Source organism: Chaetura pelagica, unplaced genomic scaffold (assembly GCF_000747805.2).
Source record: "Chaetura pelagica isolate M959 unplaced genomic scaffold, ChaPel_1.0 scaffold159, whole genome shotgun sequence".
NCBI classification, from domain to species: Eukaryota; Metazoa; Chordata; class Aves; order Apodiformes; family Apodidae; genus Chaetura; species Chaetura pelagica.
In genome coordinates, this window is record NW_009954555.1 from 3680352 (window position 1) to 3691229 (window position 10878).

At 46.4% G+C, this 10878-nt stretch overlaps 2 protein-coding genes across 2 annotated transcripts in view; one reads left to right on the plus strand and one right to left on the minus strand.

The window, feature by feature from the left end:
* Positions 1-2481, plus strand: part of LOC104395472 (taste receptor type 1 member 3) — a 4937-nt gene extending 2456 nt beyond the window's left edge. The window contains exons 4-7 of the mRNA XM_010005170.1: positions 1-229; positions 398-601; positions 904-1024; positions 1556-2481. The exon at positions 1-229 is cut by the window's left edge and continues 2 nt beyond it. Of these exons, the coding sequence (XP_010003472.1) occupies positions 1-229; positions 398-601; positions 904-1024; positions 1556-2481 (1480 nt within the window). The remainder of the gene's footprint in view (positions 230-397; positions 602-903; positions 1025-1555) is intronic.
* Positions 2482-10488: 8007 nt separating this feature from the next.
* DVL1 (dishevelled segment polarity protein 1) overlaps positions 10489-10878 on the minus strand; it is a 63902-nt gene continuing 63512 nt past the window's right edge. Inside the window, exon 16 of the mRNA XM_010005270.1 lies at positions 10489-10667. Coding sequence (XP_010003572.1) covers positions 10489-10667 — 179 coding nt within the window. The remainder of the gene's footprint in view (positions 10668-10878) is intronic.

Consider the following 10878-nt stretch of genomic DNA (forward strand, 5'->3'; position numbering starts at 1 on the left):
TAAATTTTGCCAGGAGTCGAGAGAATTCAATCAGCTCATGAACTCTGAGGTGCTGGACACACCCTGTGAACAGTGTGACCACATCTCCCTGCACCAGGTCTTGTCCACGCTGAGCCACTCCCAGGTCCAACCCGTCCACATCGCAGTGCACAGCGTGGCCACTGCCCTGCACAGAGCCCTGGGCTGCACCCACCAAGCCTGCCCCAAAGCACCCATCAGACCTTGGCAGGTCAGTAAAGGTTAGGGGGCCTAAGAGCAATTTTTCATCCCATCTGTGGCACCAGAGCTGCCCACAGCCAGGCAGGGACAACTGATTCCAGCCAGGAATTAACTCACTGCACTATTACCCACTGAGCAAGAACATCAACTTCACTGACAATTTTCATTTTCTCCTCAGCTGCTGCACTTCATGAATACCCTCCCATTCCAGGTGAATGGCCAAAGTTTCAGGTTTGACCAATCCCATGGCACAAACACTGGCTACCAGCTTATGTTCTGGTCTTGGAAAAACAGTACCCTGACGTATCTGCCTGTTGGAGACTATGAAGAGTCCTTGTACATCAATAAATCCCAGATCCAGTTTCACACTGCAGATCAAAAGGTAAAAGGCAGCAGGGCAAAGCAGAAACAATCACAAAATGAAATCAACTTTATTGCCACTTGGTCAGGATGGGTCATTAGGAGCTCTCAGCCTTCATGCTACTGCTGCAAGACTTGGGTGGGACTCAGTTCTTGCTCCTCTGCAAACATGTAACCCCCTCCATTCTGCAAAGGTAGAAAAGGTATCCCCAGCCCTGCTGGAGGCTCAGCCACAGGCTGGGTCCCAGCACAGCCAACCTGCTCACTTGGCAATGCACTTGTTCTCCTGACAGTGCCTGGCTGACACTCCTTCCCTCTGTCTAGGAGCCCACATCAGAGTGCTTCAGAGACTGCAGCCCAGGGCAATTCAGACAAATAAAAGGATTCCACCTCTGCTGCTATGACTGTACAGACTGCCCAGAGAACACCTTCTGGAGCTCTAAAGGTGAGGTCCATGGCTTTCACTGTATTATGTCTTTCTACTGGTTGAGGTCACACCAGGTTTGAAGGCCTGTTGTGAGCTCTTCCTCCAAGAACCACTGCCAGGACAGAGTATTCTCCTGCCTTTGTTCCACTGGGCATTGTCTTGCTCTGCAGATCTTCATGGGGATCTTCATCTGCTGATCCCAAAGGGGATGCCTAAGGACAATGTGTTTTATCCCAAGAGATAGGAGAGAGGGGTGTGACAAAATTCTGGCATGATAAGTAGAAAAGAAGCACATAATGAAATGGTGGGGTCTTTTGGAAGCTGGGGAAGGGAAACAGCCAAGAAACACACAGATCTTTCCATGGGAAGGTGGAGAAGTAGAGGGGGAATAAAAGATTGGCTCTGGAGAGCCAATACACTTAGAGAAGGGGGGAAGCAAGTGAGGCAGCACCCAAACCAGGTCCCCAGCACCTGCCTGGGCCCCTGCCTGCAGCAGGAGGGCAGTGCTCCTCTGCAAAGCGCCCAGCAGCCCTGCCCGGTGCTTTGCAGACAGCTCCAGCTGCAGCCCCTGCCCGCAGCAGCACTGGGCCCCTGCCCGCAGCACCCGGTGCCACCTCCGCAGCGACAGATTCCTCTTCTGGAGTGAGCCCCTCAGCATTGCCCTGCTAACCCTGATGTCCATCACCCTCTCCCTCACCTGTCTGACAGCGCTGCTCTTCTTCAAGAGCCTCGAGACTCCCCTTGTGCAGGCTTCTGGAGGCAAACTGAGCCTCTTTGCCCTGTTTGCACTCGTGCTGCTGTGTCTCAGCTGCTGCCTCTACATAGGGAAGCCCAGTCACCACCTCTGTATGACACAGCAGATGGTCCATGCCCTGTGCCTCAACGGTTGCTTCTCCACCTTCTTCATCAAGTCCCTTGAGATCACCCTGGTGACCGAGTTCCCTCGCTGTGCCCCCACCTTCTTGCCCTGGCTGACCCAGAGAAGGGCCTGGCTCCTTGTTGCCTTGTGCCTCCTCACCCAGGCCTTGCTCTGTCTCTGCTACCTGCACGTGGGCCCTGACTACCTGCTGTCTGACTACAAGTCACTGCCCACTGAAGTCCTGCTGGTGTGTGACACCAGGTCCTGGTTTGCCTTTACCCTCCTGCATGGCTACAACAGCTGCTTAGCCTTTGTCTCCTTCCTGGGCACCTTCATGGTCCAGACCTCTAGTAGGAAGTACAACATTGCCAGAGGCATCACATTTGCCATCCTCATCTATTTCATCATCTGGATCTTCTTCATTGCTATTTTTGTCACACTCAAGACAGTCCTCAGGTCTGTTACTCAGATTGGTACCATTCTGACAACCACTCTGGGTATCCTGGGAACCTACTATATCCCTAAATGCTACATCCTCTTGCTGAAGCCTGATCTGAACACAGTGGATTATTTCCAGAACTCCATCAAAGAGGAACCAGGGGAGGATTCTCAATAAACAGAAAATAAGCCAGATCCATTGTTACCTGCTCCTCAAGAAAAGCTGGCTGCATTTTAATGAGATCATTCTATTTGTGGTGACTCTATAGTTACACAAACCAGAATCTCAGTAAAACTGAGATTTGTTTGTTTTTAGATAAATTATATTGGTAAAGTTTACATATTGTAATAGAAGTATTTCTAGTGATTTCACACTTCTTTTACAATATGAAATTCAGTTTTGAGATGATTGTTGTGAAACACAAAGCAGAACTTTCCAGAGTCAATGTTTAAATTTCTGCTCAGTAATGTTTTCTGTGGACATTTTTTATTTTCTTGGCTACTTTGTCACACAATGTGTAAAAAAACATTTTGATATGTAAGGGCAGCCCCATGCATGATATAAAGAGTATATTGCCCATTCAAATTCCTCATTTGTGTTTCTCATTTGTGTTTCATTAACATCCGTGTGCAAAGAACATGGAAATGAAGACACATGGAAATGAACAGTGTGCAAATCACACTATAACCAAAGTCAGAGCAAAAAGTTCCTCCCATCCTAAAAATACATGCAAAAACCAGCAGAGAGACACAGCAGGGCAGAAGAAATGGGGTGCACAGCTTTGAAACCCTGTTCCAAAGGTTTGTGCCCAAACCACAGCCAGGACAGGATGCTCCAGGGCTGGCAAGTAAACTGGTAGGAACACAGATAATGCACAAGTCTCCACACCTGGCAAGGCTACAAAAGGCCTTTCCCTGCTCCTGCTGGGACAGTATGTTTGTATGGAAACATTTTTTATAGGCCAGGAGGCCTAGTTCAAGTGTTACTCCTGTCTGCTCTTGCCTGTGGGAAATTCCTCTGCCCCCAGGCCCCCTGCCAGCCCCACAGCACTGCCAGAGCCACCTTCAGTCACAGAGCATGACAAAGCTCTGCAGTCCCAGGGCTCACACCAAACCTTCAACTCCTTGAAACAGCAGCTCAGATCTGCAGACCCCAAGTGCCCTGCATGCCAAGGCCCCTTCCCTCCTCTGTCCCACTGCAGCTGCATTTCATTTCTCCTCTTGCCACTTGAGACTCTTGGGTCCACAAAACCAAAGGACTATAATCCAGGACAAAAGAGGCCAAATGCTGCTACCCCCAGTGTCCCTTCTGCCAGCTGCTTTTCAGACACAGAGGGTGGAGAGGTCATACTGCCACCACCAGCACATTCATGGGTCACACAGCACTCCTCAGCCTCCCCAGGGCTGCTCTGCAGAACTTGCTGCTGCTCTGCTTTACTCCTCCAGTTTTCCACATCTTTCCAAGTGTTCACTGTGCTTCATCAGAGCTAACCTGATGCAGCTGCATGCACAGGTGACTGCAGACCCATTATCCCCACCCAACAGAGTCCCAGCAGCACCATTGCCTTTTGGTCTTCAATATTTTCAGACCTAATAAGCAAGTCTGGAACTTCTGGTCCTTAGTAGAACATTGTGGTTTACATTATATTCTTTGTGATACACATGGATACACATTTATCACACACTTCTGTACTTCCAAAAGGCTGGAGAGAAACCAGCCAGCCCAGAGCAGACATCTATGGCAGAGACCAAGCAAGGAAAGAAGAGTTTCTTGGAGTACACAGTATCACAGCAATGATCCTAAGTCCACTTACACACCACAAATGTTGCTGTGTGCACTGATGTAATAGGAGGTGGCTAATTAGATGACTGCACTACCAATAATTGCCAATAATAACCATTAGGTATCAGGCACTTGGTGCCTCTTCACATCAAGTGGCAGCTGCCATTCTACTGTACATTTTCCTAACAGAGCAGAAGCAATAGAGCACAGAGATTTATCTCTTGTCATTCTGCATCATGGAACAACAACCACCACATCTCTCAGAACAAAAGCAAAGGACAGGACTTGATCCAACACTTTTTAAGCAAAGCCATCATCCTTATCCCCTCACAAACCTGGTAAAAGTACAATTGGATGGTAATGCAGTAGTTAAAAAACTGATTTCATGTAACTGAAATTAAGCAGCTGTCCAGGAACAAATACTTTCTCAAAGTGAAAACAGAAATATTTTAGTACGGGCTGTTCACAGTGACCTTCTTATCCTTTAAACAATCTTTATTCTATACTCCTGCAAAAAACTGCAGCAGAATCAAGGGGCAAACCACAAAAGGTGAAAATGGAAAAGCTTCCACATGATTTCACATGGCTACCTAGCAGGAAAAGTAAACAGCAGGTGACACATTTCTTTCCTCACTCACTTTGACAAGAAGCTCTTTTATTCCCCACATTAGACTTCAAAGTTTTTCAATCTATCCACAACGTGGTATTGGAAGTTAACTCATCAATTCAGCTCAATTAAAGAACTTACAAATATTTTGATACTTAAAGAAAGAGCTTTTTGCTGCAGTGCACAGCTAGCTGTCCCAGACTCCTGTGGCTACCTGCATGCAAAATTATCCTGGTGTACTTGAGAAAAAATTGGAAACATTTGACAAAACTACTCCTCACTGTGATTAAAGATAGCAAAAATCTGACCTGAAGGCTGGAAATCCTTGTTTCTGGAGACTGCAGCAAGTCTTGATGAGCATAATGTTGCACCTGAGAATCTGAGCAGTAATCCTCACCTCAGTGCTGGGACTTCTTGCAGAGGAGCATTAAGTAACTTTTGATTGTAATTCCAAAAATAGAGAAGGAAAAATCAAATATACCCCTACTGCTTCTCTTCCTGGCAGCAGAGCTAGAGCCATGATGGTCTGATTTTTCTTGTCCTTTAGGAAGAAAGGGGAGGGTAGGAAGGGGAGGGAAGCAGGGAAAAGCAGCTGATTAATTCAGTTAATTAATAGTTCAGCCAGTCCCAGTCACCTGCAGACAATTCATATGGGGTCAGCTGGAATCCATCAGGCCCTACAGTGAAAGGCTGCAAGACTGTGTCAGAAACTCTGACCATTTAATATTCACCTAACTGGGAAAATGCTGGCTAGACCATTTTGTAACCTATGTAAACAAATGTGGTTTGAAAGGGAGAATATGGGAAACTCTGCTAGACTTTTTCACAGGCTCTCACATAAATCTGCTGCAGAATTGTGCCACTTATAATTAGTTTCTCCTTAGTGGCTTCTACTTTGTCTCTCCTTTTGCTGCTTGATCTCTACCAGTTAAGAGGAGGGCATCTGCCTCATCAAGCTGGGGCTGTTCATTGTACATGAACCACTCAGACCTTACAGGGAGGCTGGGTGTCCTTCTGTTGCATGACAAATGCTCTCTGGTTTAAGGCTTACCAGTTAGTCTGCAAAGTGGTGTCCTAATGATCCCAGCTTGTGGAGCTGGAGCTTGTGAGCAAAGTCCAGAAAAAGGGAACATTCAAATCAGCAGCTGAATACACTGATGGATTCTACCAGCAGGTTAATCTCCTGGGTCTGCAGGCAGGACAACTTGCTCCAGCTCATCTCTTTGTAACAGGACATATCCTCCAGCTGTCTTTGACTTCCACAAACTTTCTTCAGCCTCTCCTGTATACCTACTCCTGCCAAGCTGCAAGAGGGAGAAGCTCAATAATTAAGAGGTAGAGCAGTTTAGGGGGAAAGCACAACTTTCCCATCTATCTGTTAGTCATAAGCTCATAGCTACAGCTGCAGGGCCTTGTGTTTGCAGCCAGATGTCATGAACCCCCAGGGAAGGCTGGGCCTCTGTGGATGAACCATCTGTGACTTGGGTCAGAGGTGAACATTGACAGGGTTTCTGCCATGCTTTGTACTGTAAGCACTTCTGAAGTCCCAAGATATCACAGAACTCCAACCTGCCTAGCATGAGCTCCTCAGCAATCTTCTGTGGAGAGGACATAACTTCAGGGTGGCAGGGAAAAAATAAAAAGATGAAGATTCAACTGATATTCCCTCATTCTTCAATGGAAGATAAAGCAGGATTGCAAAGAACTGAAGGCATACACGGTGGTTATCACATAAAATTAAAAGCTTTTTAGTGTTTAAAATAGCATTTACACATAAGCAGCTATATATTAACTATACAGACACTTGGGTTTTAATACAGTATCTACAAAAAAGAATTCAATTATGCAATAGACATTTAACAGGAACAGTGCAGTCCATGCTAGTAAGAGGTCACTCTTGGAGTAGAACCAATTCTAGAATAGGTGATAGTCTGGGTTTTCATTATTTAAAATCATGTAACTTTGTTCCTCTACTGTACATAAAATTCTTTACATGTATTTCTAATCACTGATTAGAATTAATAATTTTAAGTCAATCTTATTACAATCCAGTTAAATGCAAAACAAAAACAATTACACCAACTCATGAGCTGTCGAGTCTCAAGGGACTGCCCATTTGAGCAGAGCAAAAATAACATCATAAGTCAATGTCTGTGCATCATTGCTTGCCATCCAATATGCCTTTGGCTAAAGTGTCCAGGGGACTGTTACCTTTGAAAAGGAGATTTATTAACAGGAGGTAAAAGACAACAGCAGTGCTTTTAAGACTATTTGCCAAAACCCTTAACTCCTCAGAATTAATATGCTGGGTGGGTGCAGAGCCCCTACAGATACTGCCTCCTTTGGGTAGGAGACATCATCCCAAACTGCTTTATTACCATTTTCTGTGATCTTCCAAACATCCCTGTTAAAAGGTGTGGGCAGGTGTGTGTGAATCTGAAGCTCAGCTGCAGAGCACAGGCAGGTAACTGAGGGTCTCACTTCCAGAATAAAAATGTCAACTATTTAAGGCTCCTGTTATGAGGTTGTTTCAATGCCTCATGTAGCAAACCCGTAACTTCTCATCATAGTTAGAGGCACAGATCCTGCTCTCTAGAGCCCAGCCAGTGCCAGTTACTTGACATTAAAATCAGATAAACATTTCAGGTGAGAGAAACAAAACAGCTTTGCAGGACTCCAGCATCATATTTTCTTCCACCTGGGACAGCACCTCCTATTCTGATCAGCTTCACTGGCATCAGTGGCATTTCCTTCTGCAGGTCCTACCCTACCACATGGGAGAAGCTCACACAGTTGGCTCCAAGGCCCCCTTGTTGCACGGACACATGCACAGGCATTGAAAGCCAAGGATGGGATGTGGGAAATCTCCTGTCTTCATTCACCTCTGAAAATGAAGAGCTAGCAAAGTTCCAGGCCTAACTTCCCATTCATTCCAACCAGCCCCTCCACTGCACACTACAAAGTGGGGAAATTCAGCTTTTGTTCTACAGACAGTGGCCATTATTTATTGCACTGGTCACAGAAGGGTCATTTACATTCTTCTCTCTCTGTAGCAGCAGGTTCTCCAAGCTCTACACTATTAACCACCCAGCACAGCTGTCAGTGCCTCCAGAGCACTCATGATTTGCCTGAACTGGATGCCCAGTTGTGGGTGAAGCTAATCCAGGCTGGGTTTAGCAGCTGGATTTCCTCAGCAGACAGACACTTGCCCACGTGGATGTTCTGGACTGTCAGCCTCACCCCAGTTACCCACAAACACACAAGTATATAACACAGTCATTTCAACATAGCAGCAAAGACCAGCAAAGACACAGAACAGTTTCTGCCAACAGCGTTTAACACCAAGACAAAAAAACCCAGCAGGTGTGTAAATGGGAACTCTTGAAAAGCCATGAGGAAATTAAACACATTCCTTCCGTGGGTGAAAGCTCAGCCCCCAGCTTTAATCCCTTTTCAAAGTATCTTATGAAAATCACAGTCTTTTCCTCCAGCCCTGCACGTTCTGCCCTAAGACAAAGTGGGCCAGAAAAACTGTAATATATAAGAGTCCAGAGAAATTTAAATTAATTTAAAAGTAGAACCACTAGTGATTGTCAGTAAAGTCACAGACTCCTTACCAGTGTCTCCTGGAGACGTAGCAGAATTACTTTACCCTGATTTCTTTCATTGCTTTAAATGTCAATCTTCCCAAATGCTTTGCTGAGTTGAGTTAGCATCTTTGCTGTGCTCCCAGGAGGAGGAAAGGAAAAGAAAGGATACTCTGCACAGTCAGGCTTTAGGTAGTGCTGTTCTTCTGAACAAGCCCTCACCAGCTTTGCGTTCTGTGCCATCAGATGGATGCACCACTTTCAGAAATGTTATGTAGCTCTTCAGGAGATTTTTGGGGAAAAAAACACCTGCTCAAAGCCAGTCTAGAAGCCCAGGAACTGAAGTACCTAGTCAGTGACACAGAGCTTGCTCAATGCCTGGCTCCCTTCTCAAAGTGAGACTTAAGTCTCCAGCTGACAGAAAATGTTACTCAGACTTGTGTAAAAGGGATGTGTTTACACACTGACCTGCAGTAAGAAAAGTGAAAAATCTATCAGAATGAACATAAATAATGGACAGTTTGAAGAGCAATTTTTCAGGGTGACAAAGGAAGGTGAAACTACAACGTATATAGTGAGAGAGACATTCTCTTTTGACATTCATGTTGGATATTCACACTACCCATAAGCATGGAACATACCAAAGAGAAGCTTCTTACCAGTGAAGAAAATGCTTATCTACAAAAAAAAAAGAGTGATTTTAAAGCACCTGTCCTAAAACCTGCCAGAAGCAGGTATCTCACAAGGGAGGGATTTGCTGAGGCATGGCCCCATGGTCAATGCCACCAAGTGACTGCAGCTGACTGCATTTTCCCTATGAAATGAGCCACCCCCACAGAGTGTGGCTGTGCTCTTACCACACTCCCATCCAGATACTTTCATAAAAGCTTCTTAAAGGTCAGTGAGGGCTCCTGACCATACTGTATCAAAAGTGTCTATAGCCTTAGAGAGAAAAATACAGTCAGGAAACCTTGGGGACAGACAACAGCAGTTGCTTAAGTCAAAGCTCCCCAGCAGGAGCCTTAGCATGGGCCTCACTTTGTGTCAGCTAGAGATTCACTCATTGTACCATTTCTGACCTGTTCTAAAACGCCCTCTCACCTCTCTGCTAACAGCCAGCCCCCACCTGTGTTCAGAACATGTTCTCTTGGGTAGCACTGCCACTGGGATTAGACATCTCCACAGAAATTAAAAGTGGAAAAAGAGGTGATCAGAATGTCCAGTGGGAGCCAGGGTTTACCTGTGTCTGATGGGATAAATATCCCTTCAGAAGGGAAAAGCTGCAGCTACACTAAGAGAAATCACAGCAGGAAATGTCCTATTTCTGTGGAAACAACTTTTAAAATCTATAAGCAAGTGTGCACTGTAACCAGAAGAAACAGACAGGGGGGTGACTGAAAAGCCCAGGAGCAAAAGTCACTACCATGATACCACATGAAGTAACAAGCTCTGCACAACAAACACACTCAATAGCAAGGCTCCACCGCTCCCTTGCTAGAATAGCATCTAAAAATAAAATATAAAGATTGACTTGTACTCCCTAGTGAGCAGAAGAAGGTAGCTGCAACTTTGCCTTCAGGTAGGAATTGGTCTGAGCCTGCTCCTTGCCAAGCAGGTGTTGTCTGTCCACTGGTGCTGCCATGCTGGTTGATGCATCCAAGCCACAGCAGTAAAGGGCAGTATCACAGATACCAGCCAGTGCTCCTTTTTTTCCTTCTAAGAGAAAACAGCAGGGGAAAATAAAAGTGCTACTATGCATTACTGGAACTTTAGAAGTCATGTGAAAGAATAGTCCTTGAATCAGCCCAGAAGATACACTAATTGCAGTGAAGTAGGTGCCACAATTACCGAAGCTCATTAAGATGTAAAGATACACCAGCCATTCACCATCAAAAACAAGAAAGGGGGGGGAGGGAGGGAAAAGGATGAAGAAAAGATGCCATCAATTTGCTGATAGTTAACAGTCCCAGGAGATTCTATGTTTTTGGTTGTTTTCTGTGGGAGAGGTGTTGGGGGAAAGGGGTGTGTTGTATTTTTTGTTTTCTTTTGTTGCTTTTTCTGCCAACACAACCGCAAACCAGAGGGGCGTGACATGCAAGACGGCCAACAAGTTTCTTCCATTAAGTGTTCGCCAATGACCACGTTGCCCAAAACGACCCCCCCCACCCTCCCCCCTTCCCCAAGCAAGAGTCTGAAGGCACTTTCCTCTCACATGATGTCAACAAAGAATTCACAAGGGTTGCCCATAGCCTTCTGGAAGGACTGCCTGCTGCCCGTCAGCTCCGGAGGAACGGAGCTCAGTTCCCTGACGGGGGGTCCTCCCGGGGGTCCGCTCGTCCCGTAGACTTTGGAGCCCAGCTTGGGGAGGTTGTAGAGGGGTGGGACTCCTGGGGGGCCGTAGGAATGGTGGCTGGGGGGGGCCCAGCTCCGGAGGAACGGAGCTCAGTTCCCTGACGGGGGGTCCTCCCGGGGGTCCGCTCGTCCCGTAGACTTTGGAGCCCAGCTTGGGGAGGTTGTAGAGGGGTGGGACTCCTGGGGGGCCGTAGGAATGGTGGCTGTGGTGGCTCCTCTCGCTGTGGGTGGCAGAGACGTGGCTGC